Source organism: Macaca thibetana, chromosome 11, assembly GCF_024542745.1.
Source record: "Macaca thibetana thibetana isolate TM-01 chromosome 11, ASM2454274v1, whole genome shotgun sequence".
Classification (NCBI taxonomy): Eukaryota; Metazoa; Chordata; class Mammalia; order Primates; family Cercopithecidae; genus Macaca; species Macaca thibetana.
In genome coordinates, this window is record NC_065588.1 from 118,712,162 (window position 1) to 118,730,827 (window position 18,666).

Here is an 18,666-nt window from a genome sequence, read left to right on the forward strand (position 1 = left end):
TGAAATGAATGATTACTAGTTCCTAGAACAGAAAGGTTTTTAATATTTTTTCTCCCACCAAACGTGGAACTCTTCACTCATATAACATAAAATGTATTTTTCATTTCCCTGTAAAAAATCAGTAATTATTCTATGGAGACAGAAAGTCACATGAAGTCCTAAAATCATCAAATGTTTTTCTACTTAATCATTCTACAATCAAAAAACATGTTTATGCATTTAAACAGGACTTTACAAAGTTAGGTTTTATTTCTCATGTGTTCCAGACAATGCAGAAAAGTCTAGTACATGCACGTACAGGAAACAGAAGCATTAAATAATGCATTGACAATAAATAGAAGCCACTATGATCAAATCATATCTAAGAAATCTATGTTCTAAGACAAATATCTAAGTGATTAAAGAAAAACATTTTTAATATTGAAACAAAAAACAAGGCCAGGTACAGTGGCTCATGCCTGTAATCCCACCATTTTGGGAGGCCAAGGCAGGAGGATCATTTGAGGCCAGGAGTTTGAGACTGGCCTGGGCAACACAGTGAGACCCCATCTCTACAAAAATTTAAAAATTAGCCAGGCATGGTGGCATGAGCCTGTGATCCCAGCTACTCAGGCTGCAAGTGAGCTATGATCATGACACTGCACTCTAGCCTGAACAAGACAGTGAGACCCTGTCTCAAAAACAAAGAAACTAAAAGATAGATTCCCATGGCAAACATAAACAATTCATTCTCTTTACTCTCAGAATGTTAGCATATAACTCCTAACACTGTGGTAAAAGTCACTATTAAAGACAGAATTAATTTAAACTAGAAACTCAAAAAAAAAAAAAAAAAAAACCCTAGCTACTATTTTTATGCTTTAGCAAACCTCAGATTTTTAAGTTATCATTCATTTATTCAATATGTATTTCTTGAGTGTTTGGATCCTTGAAAAACAAAGATAAACAGAATACAGCGTTGGCCACTAAGGGAGATAGACAAGAATATTCAGACAAGAAATTCCTGTAAAAAGTGTGAAGTGCATCCAGAGGTTTCTACAAAATGCTGTGGGAACAGAAACAAATATCCTTCCTGTAAGCTCCTGTGAAAAATAAAAACACTGATAAATTCCTGCTGGGTTAATGAGTGGGTCTACAAACAGGAAACAGAAACAATCCTCTCTGGACTCTCATCTCTTCATTATCCAGTTCTCAGCAAGCCATTTAATCTCACAGTGCCTGAGTGCATAAAGCTATAAAACGAGAGGGGTTGTTTCACAGTAATTTTGTAAGCAGTCTTATAAGGTGGCTTCTTATCTGCCATATTCCAAGATAAACGGCTTATTTTAAAAAGTAAACATGGGGGCCGGGCACGGTGACTCACACCTGTAATCCCAGCACTTTGGGAGGCCGAGGCGGGCAGATCACTTGAGGTCAGGAGTTTGAGACCAGCCTGGCCAACATGGTGAAACTCTCTCTCTACTAAAAATACAAAAATTAGTCAGGCGTGGTGGCAGGTGCCTGCAATCCCAGCTACTTGGGAGGCTGAGGCGGGAACATCATTTCGACCCCGGAGATGGAGGTCGCAGAGACCCAAGATCACACCACTGCATTTCAATTAAAAAAATAAAATAAAATAAATCAACATGGTTAGCTAGTATTTGCCAAATACAAATGTAGGCCTCACTTAAAACTTAATTGCCTGTGACATGAAAGAGCCAAAGCACTGGTACTTTTTTTTTTTTTTTTGAGACGGAGTTTCGCTTTGTCATCCAGGCTGGAGTCAAGTGGCATGATCTCAGCTCACTGCAACCTCCGCCTCCCGGGTTCCAGAGAGTTTCCTGCCTCAGCCTCCCGAGCAGTTGGGATTACAGGCGCCCGCCACCACGCTCAGCTAATATTTTTGTATTTTTAGTGGAGACGGGGTTTCACCATGTTGGCCAGGCTGGTCTCAAACTCTTGATCTCAACTGATTGCACCCACCTTGACCTCCCAAAATGCTAGGATCACAGACGTGAGCCACCAAGTCTGGCCACTTTTGATTACCTCAAGTAATATAATTCTCTCCAGTGAAGGGCCAGTTGACCTTCCAGCAGCTCCCCTACAGAGAAGGGTAAAATCTTCACTGGTTCTAAGTTGACCTCTGCATGTCATACTTTACTCTCCCCTTCATGGGTATAAAGTTACGACTGTATTCAAAACCCTCTGATTCTCTCCACACTATTTAATGAGCTCCTACTATGCGCCAGGCACTGTCCTAAGCGTTGTGGGTGTGACAGTGAATGAGAGAAAGTTTCTGTGCTTTCACGGAGGTTAAATTCTGGTCAGGGAGAAATGGACAATAAACAAGTAAAAAAATGAAAGCCAATTTCAACTAGTGAAGAGTGCTATGAAAAAAATAAAACAGGGTAGTGTGATGCTGCTATAGAAGGTGTCTTTAGTTGGGGTAGCCAAGGAAGGGATGCCTGAGGAGGTAACATTTGAGCCACGACTTGAGTGACCAAGCGGCACCGGGGACAAAACATCCCAAGCAGAAGAAACAACAAATTCTGAAGTGGGAATGAGTCTGGGAGTTCAGAAACAGCAAAGGGGGCCGGGCACGGTGGCTCACGCCTGTCATTCCAGCACTTTGGGAGGCCAAGGCAGACAGATCATTTGAGGACAGGAATTTGAGACCAGACTGGGCAACATGGCGAAACCCTGTCTCTACTAAAAATACAAAACTCAGCCAGCTGTAGTGGCTCACACCTGTAGTACCAGCTACTCAGGAGGCTGAGGTGCGAGAATTGCTTGAGCCCTGTAGGCAGAGGGTGCAACGAGCCGAAATGGTGCCGCTGCACTCCAGCCTGCGCAACAGTGCAAAACCCGTCTCAAAAAAAAAGAAAGAAGAAGAAGAAAGAAAAGAAACAGCAAAGGGGCCAGTGTAGCTGAAGCAGAGTGAGAAACGGGGGTGAGAAGGACAAGAGGTCGGGAAGGTGGGCAGGGTCCAGAGAACAAGGGGCACTGCAGGTCCAAGGAAGGAGTTTCGATTTTTATTTTAATGCCATGAGGAGCCCCGTTAGATCACGATGTGTTGGTCTTGGTTGGTGCCACATCTACAACACCTGGAACAACTTCCAGTGCATAGCAGACGCTCAGGATATTTTCTGAATGAACTGCAGACTGTTAAAAACACTGCCTTTGGCCGGGCGCGGTGGCTCAAGCCTGTAATCCCAGCACTCTGGGAGGCCGAGGCGGGCGGATCACGAGGTCAGGAGATCGAGACCATCCTGGCTAACACGGTGAAACCCCGTCTCTACTAAAAAAAATACAAAAAACTAGCCGGGCGAGGTGGCGGGCGCCTGTAGTCCCAGCTATTCGGGAGGCTGAGGCAGGAGAATGGCGTAAACCCGGGAGGCGGAGCTTGCAGTGAGCTGGGATCCGGCCACTGCACTCCAGCCCGGGCGACAGAGCGAGACTCCGTCTCAAAAAAAAAAAAAAAAAAAAAAAAAACACTGCCTTTATAAAGCCATCATATTTTCTCTAAACAGTCCCAGTTACTTTGTTCCTTTTATGATATCATTTTGAGTCTCCCAATCTCTAACAGGTGACATTAAATAAATCCCCTTAAAAATAAATGTGACAAGAGCAAATGACATATAACAGATACCCTCTCGTAAGTCTAACTCTTCCTAGAACAAACAGGTAAACAAAAGATGCGTAATTATGAATAGACGCTTTGGCTAAAAGACGAAGAAGTGATACTTGACTTGCACTTTATGTCTCGGAACTACTTAATCTCCGCTTCTGAAAGACATCTGAGCTTCCACAGGATCCAGACCCCAAGAATATCAAGACACTGGAAAGGGTAGTGCATGCCTGTAGTCCCAGCTACATGGGAGGCTGGGACAAGAGAATTGCTTGAACCTGGGAGGCAGAGGTTGCAGTGAGCTGGGATCGTGCCACTGCACTCCAGCCTGGGCAACAGAGCAAGACTCTGTCTCCAAAAAAAAAAAAAAAAAAAAATCACCTCTTCTAACCATGGGGGTAGATAAAATGCAGAATATTTACTCACCAGAAGCAGTCTTGTATATGGCACCCACTGACCAAAATATTAGCAAAGTTTGCTTTTTAAATCTACAAAAGATCATACACTACCAAGTGTCTGAGGCTCAAGATATTTTTGTGATTATGCTTAGAGAACTCACGGGGACAATCAAGTTGTTAAGTTAGGAGCTGGGATCCAGTAGTAAGACAACACTGGCGCTCAGGACTCAGGCCTGTGTGGTCAAACCTCCCTCTACCCAAGTCCCAAAGCAGTGGCATGCGCTCCTCAGCACAGAAAAGCTCCAAACTCCCAAGCCCCAACAGCCTACACAAAGTTCTCAAGGCTAGACAGATACCAAATTTGGCACCTTTGGGGTTAAGATGTTGGCTCAGGTTTACAAAAAGAAACCACTGCCCAATTACTGAGCACCACAGAAAACGCTCCAAACGTTGTGAAAATCAAAGCCAACGGTGCAGGCAGACTGGGCGCTACTAAAAAGATTTCAGGCAAGCGAACAGCATCGCCAAATTGACATTTTAATTGAACCTCTCTGTAATTGTGCAAAGAATAGAAGTGAGGAGAGACGAGGCAAGAGGCATGGACGGTGCCCCGCAAGTCCAGGTAAAGATGATGATGGTCTGACCCAAAGCAGTTAGGGCCACAGGACACAGGTGAGGAGGATGGACAGCGAGACCAGAGGCGTGGGATCGGACAGGCAGGTAGATGGTCTCCTGTGTTTCCAAGCCTCAAAAGGAAAACTCGGGAACCTTCTCATAACTGAAAGCAAGCAGCAGGAAGAGCACTGACAACAATGACCCGCTAAAACGTGACCGCACTGAGTCTGCTGTGCACAAACAGGAAAACGCTGCCGAACGCAGCTTCTCTGCAGCAGCATGAGGTGCTCTGTATTTCCCTCCCGGACGATCCTAAAAGGTTATACTGGGTGAAGTTCAGAACTTCTGGGAAACTGAAAAATGAAAAAAAAAAAACTTGGCCGGGCACAGTGGCTCACGCCTGCAAACCCAACACTTTGGGAGGCCAAGGTGCACAGATCACTTGAGGTCAGGAGTTTGAGACCAGACTGGCCAACATGGTGAAACCCCGTCTCTACGAAAAAAAAATACAGGCCAGGCGTGGTGGCTCACGCCTGTAATCCCAACACTTTGGGAGGCCGAGGCGGGCGGATCACCTGAGGTCAGGAGTTTGAGACCAGCCTGACCAACATGGAAAAACCCTGTCTCTATTAAAAATCCAAAATTAGCCAGGCATGGTGGCACATTCAGGTAATCCCAGCTACTCGGGAGGCTGAGACAGGAGAATCGCTTGAACCCGGGAGGGGGAGGTTGCAGTGAGATTGCACCATTGCACTCCATCCTGGGCAACAAGAGTGAAACCTGGTCTAAAAAAAAAAAAAAATTAGCTGGGTGTGGTGGTGGGTGCCTGTAATCCCAGCTATGCTACTTGGGAAGCTGAGGCAGAAGAATCGCTTGAACTCATGGGGCAGAGGCTACAGTAAACTGAGATCATGCCACTGCACTCCAGCTGGGCAAAAGAGCAAGATTCCATCTTGATTTAAAAATTAAAAAAAAAAAAAACTAAAATCAGAAAAACAAAAAAAATTCAAATCTGCAGCAAACCTTGTCGCAAAGGAATTAAGCCAAGTAAAATCCATTGTGTCAGAAAAGATCCCAAGATTCAGCCAAAAGGACTTTTAACTAAATGTGACTATCTGGAGTCTTTTCAATTGTGGACCATACAAAACAGCAAATCCTGCCACTAACTGCTCCATCAGCAATCAAGACAAATGGATTTCAGGTAAAGAACAACTTCCCCAGAGCACAAACCCCCATCCTAAAAGAGCCCAAGAATTCCCCAAGTAGGTAATGAAGAAACACTCAATGTAAATGCAAGGTCACAACCAGGCTCAGAGGTTTGAGGTTCTAAGTCACCAGTAAGAGGACGGAGAAAAATAGAAGAAATCAAATTATTAGGTGCAGCATATACTGCTCGGGTGATGGGTGCACCAAAATCTCACAAATCACCACTAAAGAACTTACTAATGTTAGCAAACACCACATGTTCCCCAATAATCTACGGTAACAAAAACAAATTTAATTACCCTGCTCGCTGCGGAAGCGGGTGCTTCTGTCTTTTCGATTATTTTGGCCGGGCGCGGTGGCTCAAGCCTGTAATCCCAGCACTTTGGGAGGCCGAGACGGGCGGATCACAAGGTCAGGAGATCGAGACCATCCTGGCTAACACCGTGAAACCCCGTCTCTACTAAAAAATACAAAAAACTAGCCGGGCGTGGTGGCGGGCGCCTGTAGTCCCAGCTACTCGGGAGGCTGAGGCAGGAGAATGGCGTGAACCCGGGAGGCGGAGCTTGCAGTGAGCCGAGATCCGGCCACTGCACTCCAGCCTGGGGCACAGAGCGAGACTCCGTCTCAAAAAAAAAAAAAAAAAAAAAAAAAAAAGTTAACAAGGGCCAGGCACAGTGGCTCACGCCTGTAATCCCAGCACTCTGGGAGGCAGAGGCGGGTGGACTGCCTGAACTCAGGAGTTCACGACTAGCCTGGGCAACATGGCAAAACCCCATCTCTACTAAAAATACAAAGAATTAGCTGGGCGTGGTGGCGCACGTTTGTAGTCCCAGCCACTCTGGAGGCTGAGGCACGAGAATCGCTTGAACCCAGGAGGCGGAGGTTGCAGTGAGCCAAGATTGCACCACTGCACTCCAGCCTGGGGGGACAGAGTGAGACTCTGTCTCAAAAAAAAAAAAAAAAATTAATATGATAAATGAATTTTAAAAAAGAGCTTTAACAACCTTAATAAGGTGAAAAAAAGCACCAGTAAGACTAAAAAAAAAACTTACCAGGAAGGACATATTTGTGTACTGTTTGTGGAAACAAAAATAAAGGCTTTTTGTTTTGCAATTTGGCAATATCTATTAACAATTTTAAATTATTTATACCCCTTGACTCGAATTTCATTTCTAGGGGAAAAAAAATGAAAAAAATTTCATTTCTAGATTGCACCTAAATGTGTATGATTAAATTAGGTATAGTACATCAAAATAGTATAATACCAAACAGCAGCTTATTGTTTTAAATTAAGACCTGTATTTCCTTCCATACGAATGCCCCAAATCCACAGTCTACAATCTACAAAAGCATATTATTAAAATTGGTCTATATATAAGACCCCACTATGTGTGCATTTTAATTCTACAAATTATAGACAACCCTCACAAAAACAGTGTTCAGCAAATGAAGACAGACACCAAAAAGCACATACTGGATAAATTATAGTTATTTAAGGTTCAAACACAAGCAAAACAAATCTGGTAATTTTTTTTTTAATTCTCAGGAAGATATTTTTCCCCTTTCACAGTATCAAAGACCTGTATAAGAAGTCTTGAGCTCGTGCCTGTAATCCCAGCAGTTTGGGAGGCCAAGGAGGGCGGATCACAAGGTCAGGAGCTCGAGACCAGCCTGGCCAATATGGTGAAACCCCGTCTCTATTAAAAATAAAAAAATTAGGCCGGGCATGGTGGCTCACGCTTGTAATCCCAGCACTTTGGGAGGCTGAGGCAGGCAGATCACGAGGTCAGAACATCATGACTATCCTGGCTAACATGGGTGAAACCCCATCTCTACTAAAAATACAAAAAAAAAAAAAATTAGCAGCCGGGCGCGGTGGCTCACACCTCTAATCCCAGCACTTTGGGAGGCCAAGGCAGGCAGATCACTATGTCAGAACATCGAGACCATCCTGGCTAACACGGTGAAACCCCGTCTCTACTAAAAATACAAAAAAAAAAAAAAGTAGCGGCCAGGCACAGTGGCTCACGCCTGTAATCCCAGCGCTTTGGGAGGCCAAGGTGAGTGGATCACGAGGTCAGGGGTTCAAGATCAGCCTGACCAACACAGTGAAACCCCGTCTCTACTAAAAATACAAAAATTAGCTGGGCGTGGTGGCGGGCGCCTGTAATTCCAGCTACTCAGGAGGCTGAGGCAGGAGAATTGCTTGAACCCAGCAGGTGGAGGTTGCAGTGAGCCGAGATCATACTACTATACTCCAGCCTGGGCGACAGAGCGAGACTCCATCTCAAAAAAAAAAAAATTAGCCAGGCGTGGTGGCAGGCACCTGTAGTCCCAGCTACTCAGGAGGCTGAGGCAGGAGAATGGCACGAACCCAGGAGGTGGAGCTTGCAGTGAGCTGAGAACGCGCCACTGCACTCCAGCCTGGGGGACAGAGTGAGACACCGTCTCAAAAAAATATATAAAAATTAGCTGGGTGTGGTGGCACATGCCTGTAGCCCCAGCTACTTGGGAGGCTGAAGCAGAAGAATAGTTTGAACCCGGGAGGCGGAGATTGCAATGAGCTGAGATCGCACCACTGCACTCCAGCCTGGGAGACAGACTGAGACTCTTGTCTCCAAAAATAAAAAAAAAAAAAAAAAAAGAAGTGTTGAGAACAAGAAGATTCTTAGTGTAAGGGCCCTGGGGAGTAGCTCATAGAAAGATAAAGCTTGTCAGTTCAAATATAAAGAGCTGACAAGTCACCTCCTCATGTATGGTCATGAGCTAAAAATTCAGCACAGAACACGCAGTCCAAGGCATGGAGACAACCATGTTGAAACAGAACAGCTGGGCGTCAGTCAAACTGTCCAAGAACCTGACATCACATCCTAGAAATATCAAATATAGTCGAAATGCAGCACTTTAGCCTTGCTTATAGAGGTTAGGAAACTAAGTTGTTAAATATCTCACTGAGGTCCCAAAGGCAAAGCAGGGACTCAGCTTGTCTTCTTAGCACTATGCTACTCTGCTCCTCTTTAAAAAAAAAAAAAAAAATCACTAAATTCAGAGGTTCTAGAATGTAGGGTACGTAGACCTTATACCTTGCATTTCCGCTTATTAGTCAAACAGTAGCTACTGTACATTTCTTTCCTCTTCCTAAATCTAAACCTCATCATTTGAAAGGCCCGGAAATTCTTTTTTTTTTTTCCCTTTGAGACAGAGTCTCACTCTGTTGCCCAGGCTAGAGTGCAGTGGCGCAATCTCAGCTTACTGTAACCTCCTCCTCCTGGGTTCAAGCAATTCTCCTGCCTCAGCTTCCCAAGTAGCTGGGATTACAGGTGTGCGCCACTGCACTCAACTAGTTTTTGTATTTTTAGTAGAAACGGGGTTTCACCATGTTGACCAGGCTAGTCTTGAACTCCTGACCCTAGGTGATACACCTGCCTCAGCCTCCAAAACTGCTGGTATTATAGGCATGAGCCACTGCACCTGGCCTTGGCCCAGAAATTCTTAAGTAACATCCTCTGATGCCTTGAGTTTTCCAAGCCATTTAAGGTAGCAGAATCTTACAGACACCCACATAATTTCACTAAACCAAAAATTAAAAATCAGAAGGGGCAAAAAATCTGATTTTTATAAACATACCTAAGTTCACTCCTGAGCTTATTTTGTCAATAAAGTTACTTTTTTTTGTTTTGAAACAGGGTCTTGCTGGAGTGCCATGACGTAATCATAGTTCCTTGCAGCTTCCATCTCCCAGGCTCAGCCTCCTGAGTAGCTGAGACTATAGGCATGTGATACCATGTTTGGCTTATTTTATTTTTATTTTATATGGAGTCTTGCTTTGTTGCCCAGCCTGGAGTGTAGTGATGCGATCTTGGCTCACTGCAACTTCCACCTCCTGGGTTTAAGTCATTCTCCTGCCTAAGCCCCCCGAATAGCTTGGATTACAGGTGCCTGCCACCATGCCTGACTAATTTTTGTATTTTTAGTAGAGACGGGGTGTCGCCATGTTGGCCGGGCTGGTCTTGAACTCCTGACCTCAAGTGATCCACCCGCTCAGCCTCCCAAAGTACTGGGACTATAGGAGTGAGTCACCCCGCCCAGTCAATTTTTTTATTTTTTATAGAGACGGGGTCTCACTTTGTTGCCCAGGTTCAAGTGATCCTCCCACCTTGGCCTCCCAAAATGCTGGGATTACAGGCGTGAGCCACCGTACCTGGCCACTGTTACCTTAATATTTACAAGTTCCTTGTTAGTATAGTGGTGAGTGTTTCTGCCTGTCATGTGGAGACTGGAGTTCGAGTCCCCAACAGGCAGCCATATAATATTAAGAAAATAAATTTTTGTTTTTTTTGAGACAGAGTCTTGCTCTGTCTCCCAGACTGGAGTGCAGTGGCGCAATCTTGGCTCACTGCAAGCTCCGCCTCCGGGGTTCAGGCCATTCTCCTGCCTCAGTCTCCCGAGTAGCTGGGACTACAGGCGCCTGCTACCATGCCCGGCTAATTTTTCGTGTTTTTAGTAGAGACGGGGTTTCACTGCGTTAGCCAGGATGGTCTTGATCGCCTGACTTCATGATCTGCCCGCCTCGGCGTCCCAAAGTGCTGGGATTACAGGCGTGAGCCACCGCGCCCGGCCAAGAAAATTTTTAATAACAAAAGTAAATATTTACAAATTATAAACTCAATATTCTTTTAGCTAAACTGCTAGATACAACTAGAATAGATCACTGCAAACCTATGCTCTTTCTAGACACAAACTACATGCCAGTTTCTAATTTGTTGCATAGTTACCCATAAACTGAACTGATTAATTTCTCTATAAAGGAGGGGTCGTCCCTCCAGAACAGACACTGAGCCAAGAAGTATCGCATGTGTGTATTTCCGGCTTTTTTTTTTTTTTTTTTTTGAGACAGAGTCTCACTCTTTCGCCTAGGCTAGAGGGTAGTGGCACAATCTTGGCTCACTGCAACCTCCGCCTCCCGGGTTCCAGCAATTCTCTGCCTCAGCCTCCTGAGTAGCTGGGATTACAGGCGCCCACCACCAATCCCAGCTAATTTTTTTGTATTTTTAGTAGAGACGGGGTTTCACCATCTTGGCCAGGCTGGTCTTGAACTCCAGACCTTGTGATCCACCCGCCTTAGCCTCCCAAAGTGCTGGGATTACAGGCGTGAGCCACCGCGCCCAGCCCTGATGTGTGTATTTCAACCACTCCCTGGTGTTTACATCTCAGTTCAACAAAATGACCTCAGAATGTTTCTCTACTCACCAATACTCTGTCTCCAATTTTGAGCTCTCTTTCTCCTTTCTTGATTGAGCCAGCCTCTGAAAGGTTGGAGATAGATTCGCTGGCAGTTTTTGTAAGGTTGCTGATCGGAGGCGTAGCTGAAGGTTCCTTGGCTGCTGGCTGTGATGGTTTCTGGGGAATGTTTGAGGGGGTGGCTGGGGAGGAAGACACCATGCTGGCTGTAGAAGTGGACAGCGGTGAAGTAGCTCGGGAGGCAGGCGTCATCTGCAGGCCATTAGCTTCATCTTCTGCTTGCACCTTCCTTGTTAACTTTGAAGGTCGGGTAAATATGCCCTTTAAAGGCTCACATTGGAAATAGCGAACTCCTGCTACCGAACCGTCGTTCTTGCCTATGGGTTCATCTAAAACAATTCCAGCCCACTGGCCTGGTGCAAACTGAGTTTCTCCAAGAAACTGGATAAATCCAGGTTTATTTCCATTCACCCAAACTCGCTCCCCAACTCGAAAGTCATCCACAAATTCCTCCTGAGTCTCAGATGATGGAGTGCTGGATGCTTTTTCACTGGATATTGTTTTTTCTACTGGAGCTACAACTGAAAACAAAACATCAGAAGAGATTCGATTTAATATTCAAGCAGACAACCTCTAACTTCAAGAAAAACTGGAGAAAGCCAACAGCCCGCAGGAGTAGTCTACAACTCTTAGAAAGGTTGTTTTGTTTGTTTGTTTTGTTTTGTTGTTTTTAGACAGAGTCTCACTGTCTCCCAGGCAGAAGTGCAGTGGCGCGATCTCAGCTCACTGCAAGCTCCGCCTCCCGGGTCCTCGCCATTCTTCTGCCTCAGCCTCCCAAGTAGCCGGACTACAGGCACCCGCCACCACACCTGACTAATTTTTTGTATTTTTAGTAGAGGTGGGGTTTCACCATGTTAGCCAGGATGGTCTCAATCTCCTGACCTCATGATCCGCCCGCCTCAGCCTCCCAAAGTGCTGGGATTACAGATGTGCACCACCATACCTGGCTAATTTTTGTATTTTTCGTAGAGACGGGATCTCACCATGTTGGCCAGGCTGGTTTCAAACTCCTGACCTCAAGTGAACCTCCCACCTCAGCCTCCCAAAGTGTTGGGATTACAGGCATGAGCCACTGTGCTTCACAAAAGTGTTTTTGTTTGTTTTGTGTTGTTTTGTTTTAAACAAGGAAGCCAAGAATAACTGATCCTTCACTACGATCATCAATGCTGCTAAACTCAGCAAACTGGTAGTTGAGGTTTATTCCTTTACTTGCAATTAAGATGAGAAAAAGTCAAAGCAAGAAAAAAATAAAATCAGTCCTTTTTCCAGGCCTATATTCATAATTGGTCTGATTTCATTATTTGCTACACCCACCACCCTGAACATCATCAGCAAATACGCATTCAGATTCACTAAATACCACTACTCCACAATTGAGTAGTCAATTCAAGCTGACAAAAACTAGGACACTCGGCCGGGCGCGGTGGCTCAAGCCTGTAATCCCAGCACTTTGGGAGGCCGAGACGGGCGGATCACGAGGTCAGGAGATTGAGACCATCCTGGCTGACACGGTGAAACCCCGTCTCTACTAAAAAAAATACAAAAACTTAGCCGGGCGAGGTGGCGGGCGCCTGTAGTCCCAGCTACTCGGGAGGCTGAGGCAGGAGAATGGCGTAAACCCGGGAGGCGGAGCTTGCAGTGAGCTGAGATCCGGCCAGTGCACTCCAGCCTGGGCGACAGAGCGAGACTCCGACTCAAAAAAAAAAAAAAAAAAAAAAAAAAAAAAACTAGGACACAAAAACCAGGCACGGTGACTCACACCTGTAATCCCAGTTCTTTGAGAGGCTGAGGTGGGCAGATCATTTGAGGTCTGGAGTTTGAGACCAGCACAGTCAACATGATGAAACCCTATAACTGCTAAAAAAAAAAAAAAAAAAAAAAAAATACAGGGCTGGGCGCAGTGGCTCACATCTGTAATCCCAGCACTTTGGGAGGCCGAGGTAGGCAGATCACCTGAGATCAGGAGTTTGAGACCAGCCTGACCAATATGGAGAAACCCCATCTCTACTAAAAATACAAACTTAGCTGGGCGTGGTGGAGTGCGCTTGGAATCCCAGCTACTCAGGAGGCTGAAGCAGGAGAATTGCTTGCACCTGGGAGGCAAAGGTTGCAGTGAGCCGAAATCACGTCACTGCACTCTAGCCTGGGCAACAAGAGCAAAACTCTGTCTCAAAAAAAAAAAAAAAAAATTAGCTGGGCATGGTGGTGGGCACCATTAATCCTAGCTATTCGGGAGGCTGAGGCAGGAGAATCACTTGAACCTGGGAGGCAGAGGTTGCAGTGAGCCGAGATTGAGCCACTGCCTTCCAGCCTTGATGACAAAACAATACAGCATCTCAAAAAAAAACAAAAAACAAAAACAAAAACCAGGCCGGGCGTGGTGGCTCACGCCTGTAATCCCAGCACTTTGGGAGGCAAAGGCAGGCAGATAACCTGAGGTCAGGAGTTCAAGACCAGCCTGGGCGAAACCCCGTCTCTACTAAAAATACAAAATTTAGCTGGGCGTGGTGGAGCACATCTGTAGTCCCAGCTACTTGGGATGCTGAGAGCCATGATAGTACCAATGCCCTCCCGCCTGGGCGACAGAGTGAGACCCTGTCTCAAAAACAAAGAAAGAAACAAACAAAAAAACCTACAAAAATTCATTAAGCTCTCCACATAAAAAATGTTATGTCTTTCAATTAAAAATTATTTCAGGCCAGGCATGGTGGCTCACACCTAGAATCCAGCACTTTGGGTGGCTGACACCTAGAATCCAGCACTTTGGGTGGCTGAGGCAAGCAGATGAACTCCTGACCTCAAGTTAAGACCAGTCTGGCCAACACGGTGAAAACCCATCTGTACTAAAAATACAAAAATTAGCTGGGTATGGTGGCGTGTGTCTGTAATCCCAACTACTAGGAAGGCTGAGGCAGGAGAATCGCTTGAACCCCGGAGGTAGAGGTTGCAGTGAGCCGAGATCGTACCACTGCACTCCAGCCTAGGCGACAAAAACTCCGTCTCAAAAAAAAAAAAAAAAACCCGCAGGGCACGATGGCACATGTCTGTATTCCAAGCAATTTGGGAGGCCAAGGCAGGCAGATCACAAGGTCAGGAATTCAAGGCCAGCCTGGCCAATATAGTGAAACCCCGTCTCTACTAATAATACAAAACTTAGCTCAGTGTGGTGGCGCACGCCTGTAGTCCCAGCGACTCTGGAGGCAGAGGCAGAAGAATCGCTGGAACCCAGGAGGTGGAGGATGCAGTGAGCCAAGACTGTGCTACTGCACTCCAGCCTGGGGAACAGAGCAAGACTCCATCTAAAAAAAAAAAAAAAAAAAAAAAAAAAAAAAAAAGGCACAGCGCAGTGGCTCAAGCCTGTAATCTCAGCACTTTGGGAGGCCAAGGTAGGCGGATCACGAGGTCAGGAGTTCGAGACCAGCCTGGCCAATGTGGTGAAACCCCATCTGTATTAATAATACAAAAATCAGCCGGATGTGGTAGCGCGTGCCTATAGTCCCAGCTACTTGGGAGGCTGGGGCAGGAGAATCACTTGAACCCAGGAGGCAGAGGTTGCAGTGAGCCAAGATTATGCCACTGCATGCCAGCCTGGTTGACAGAGCGAGACTCTGTCTCAAAAACCATAAAAAAAAAAAAAAAAAAAAAAAAAGGCCGGGCATGGTGGCACATGCCTGTAATCTCAGCTACTCAGGAGGCTGAGGCAGGAGAATCACTTGAACCCAGTAGGTGGAGGTTGCGGTGAGCCAAGATCGGGCCATTGCACTCCAGCCTGGGCAACAAGAGTGAAACTCTGTCTCAAAAAAATAATAAAAAAAAACCTTTCAAATATTTTCAAGAATATGAACGTATATAAAATAATGTTTTAAAATTAAAAATCAAATTGAAGTCTGCATATAAGATAATTCATTTGTCATAAAGGAAAAGTGTAAAGTATTACCAGCCGTAGGTGTCTTCAGAGCTGTGCTTCCAGGCTTCAGGATCTTGGTGGGGGCCTTAAGCCCGCTTGGTTTTAGCATACTCATTTTCTTTGTATGTCAGAGCTGCTTCTCCTTTGCTTGTTGCCACTATCTTTCCCCAACCATCGATACAACTGTGGCTTCTATAGTGAAGTCAGTCTCTGGATTAAATCTGAAAAGAGAAATAAATAGAAAGATTTTATAATCTATAGGAGAAAGTAGGAACAACATGTAGCTTTCACAGACTGAAGCTTTCCTTTTATTTGACAATAATCCATCTCCAGGCTGAACCTAGGAACCTAGAAGACTCTGGTTATTAAAAACATGAAAATGCTGCTGAAATGGACTTAAAGGCAATTTACTATCCTCAAGACAAGCAGTTAGCCGCGTGCCATGACCCACTCCTCACACCTGTAATCCCAGCACTTTGGGAGGCTAAGGTAGGAGGATTGTTTGAGGCCAGGAGTTCGAGACCAGCCTGACCAATATAGCAAGACCCTGTCTCTACAAAAACAAAAATAAAAATAAATTAGCCAGCAGGCTGAGGGGGAAGGATTTCATGAGCCCAGGAGTTTGAGGCTGCAGTAAGCCATGATCACACCACTGTACTCCAGCCTGGGCGACAGAGCAAGACCCTGACTCAAAACAAACAAACAAAAAACACAAAAACAAAAACAAGCAGTTGAGACAAACGAAGTATTTGCTTTGCTTTATATACCTAATGTTCTCAGCTGAGTACAGCTCCTAAAACCCACACAATCCCTAAAAGAGGGTTCAGAAAAATCTACACCAAACAATGGGGGGAGGAAAAGGAAGCTTTCAGTTTTTCACTTTCATTTCTATATTGCTTACGTTTCACTACAACAAGTCTGTATTAGCTATATTTTTTAAATCCACAGAATTATGCAATTTACAATATAAAACTATATATATGTTAAACTACAGGAAGATTAAAACTATATAAGAAAAAGCCCTATCTGGGAAGTGATGAGGGAAAATTACCTTGGTTCTATCTAGAAAAACGCAATATACTGCTGGTTTACTCAAGACCAGATATGAATCTATGACTTTTGGGCTAAGGTAAAATAGTATCCTGTCATCTTCTCTTTACCTCCATAGAAAGTGAGTTGAAGACGACCTTGGGGTTTTGGAATATAGGGAAATATTTTCAGATATAATACCTAAAAACAGAACAATTCAAAGAGAAAAATGCTGCCATTTAATGACTCTCTGTCAAATGACAGTGTTCTGCATTTTTCTCTGCGAGCAGAGCTTGGATGATGAAGCACAGACCTCACATTCTCATCTTGTCTCCCTCACAGCCAACACCAGCCACTGGCAAAGAATCTGGCCAGTGATGACACAGGCACCTGCAGCCCACTGCAGCGGACAGAACAGTGCCCTCCCCCAAAGACATGTCCCCCTATCAACTGTGAATGTGACCTTATTTGGAAAAAGCATCTTTGCAGATATAATTAAGAATCTTGAGATAAGATCATCCTGGATTCCCTTGGTAGGCCCAAAACCCAATGAAAAGTGTCCCTATAAAAAGAAGTGACCAGGCGTAGTGGCTCACGCCTGTAATCCCAACACTGTGGGAAGCCAAGGTGGAAGGATCACTTGAGGTCAGGAGTCCAAGGCCAGCCTGGTGAACGTGGTGAAACCTCATCTCTCCTAAAAATACAAAAATTATGGCTGGGTGCGGCGGCTCACGCCTGTAATCCCAGCACTTTGAGAGGCCGAGGCAGGCGGATCACCTGAGGTCAGGAATTCCAGACCAGTCTGACCAACATGGTGAAACCCCGTCTCTACTAAAAATAAAAAATTGCTTGAACCCGGGAGGCGGAGGTTGCGGTGAGCCCAGATTGTGCCATTGCACTCCCACCTGGGCAACAAGAGCGAAACTCTATCTCAATTATATATATGTGTGTGTGTGTGTATATATACACACACACACACACACACACACACACACACAAATTAGGCAGGCGTGGTGGCGCGTGCCTCCTGTAGTCCCAGTTACTTGGAAGGCTGAGGCACAAGAATCCCTTGATCCCAGAAGGTGATGGTTGTAGTGAACCAAGATTGCACCACTACACTCCAGCCTGGGCAACTGAGCGAGACACCATCTCGGGAAAAAAAAAAAAAAAAAAAAGAAGATGAGAACACATAGAAAGAAGGCCATGTGAAAACAGAGGCAGAGGTTGGGCATGGTGGTACAAGCCTGTAATTCCAGGTACTCAGGTGGCAGGAGAATTGGTTGAACCCAGAAGGCAGAGGCTGCAGTGAGCCGAGATCGCACACTGCACTCCAGCCTAAGTGACAGAGCAAGACTATCTCTCAATAAATAAATAAATAAATAAATAAATAGTGTGGTTTGGGAGAAGAATCTGAGCGACAGAGTAAGAACTGACATTTGCCTGGGCGACAGAGTGAGGCTGTCTCAATAAATAAATAAATAAGTGTGATTTGGGAGAAGATTCTCAAGGACAGAGTAAGAACTGGCATTTACCTGAAGACAGAAGTCACTATCCTGACTATGAATATAAAAGTCCCAGGCTCCCCACCGCCATTACCACCATCACCACCGCCATCCGTGATGAGGGAAAGAGAGATCCGGGTGGGAGTCCCTATGCTAAGGCTGTAGCTCTGATTCAGAGTCAGGTTTGAAACCACCTGCTTTACTGTCAGACTCTCACCACACAGCTTGCAAGATTCAAGCAGCGTTATTTGTTCCTGCTGCTGCCTCAGACAGATAGAAGGGATTGGCCAAGTCTCCTCTAGATTCAGCCAACGAAGGCCATGTCTATGTCCGTAAAATTTGAGAAGGATGCGGACAGGTTAAATGTAGAAATTCTCTGGGGCCTTCCCTACTCTTCACCCTGGACCAACATCATAGAGTGACAAGGGCCAGGGAGAACTGACAGAGAACAGATGGAGCAGGCACTGTGGTCCTGGAAAACCTTTTATGGTGACAAAATGAAAGAACAAAATATTCCCTAAACTATTTCACTTGGGCAAAACAGGGAACTGTTGGGCTCAGGTCAAGCACTCCCTAAAGAAGAATTTTGAAAACGACCACAAGACCTAACTAGGGAACTTTCAAATCTTGCAGCTCAGTATCATAAACTCACAAAAATCTGACCATCTTCAAGCCTCAGCCTAAAACACAGAAGCATGTGGTCATCACAAACCAAAGACTAACCAAAGCTCTGTCTAGGGCTCTGTTGTCCAATCCTCACGCCTCTGGTTGTCAGTCCATCTGCGTTCCTTCAATCCTAAAGCAGAGAACTGCGACCAAGACTTAATGAAGGAGAAAAATCTAATCTGTCTCAATAAAAGAATTAGCAGCAACAACACCAGTGTTGGTTTTTTAAATCTTCCAATTTATAGTTTCTTTTTCATGCATTATTAATGACTGGCATGTCAGGCTTGCTCTGAAAAATTCACTGAAAAACAAAAGATCAAAGTCTTTGTCATGGTACCCACAGCATGCAATGACCAGGAGGCAACATCTCTGTATGTTTCAAGGTCAGTGAATGTCACACTGAAACTAATCAATTCCAAAAAGTGTGCAAAAAAA

At 45.1% G+C, this 18,666-nt stretch overlaps 1 protein-coding gene across 4 annotated transcripts in view; it reads right to left on the bottom strand.

Moving 5' to 3' along the window:
* The window catches only part of CLIP1 (CAP-Gly domain containing linker protein 1), a 111,013-nt gene extending 95,858 nt beyond the window's left edge, over positions 1–15,155 (bottom strand). For all 4 annotated transcript variants that reach the window (XM_050747832.1, XM_050747827.1, XM_050747831.1 and 1 more), the window contains exons 1-2: positions 15,065–15,155; positions 11,077–11,648 (exon numbers count right to left, since the gene is read on the bottom strand). In XM_050747832.1, coding sequence (XP_050603789.1) covers positions 11,077–11,648; positions 15,065–15,149 — 657 coding nt within the window. In that variant the 5' untranslated portion in view covers positions 15,150–15,155. The remainder of the gene's footprint in view (positions 1–11,076; positions 11,649–15,064) is intronic.
* Between the last annotated feature and the right edge of the window lie 3,511 nt (positions 15,156–18,666).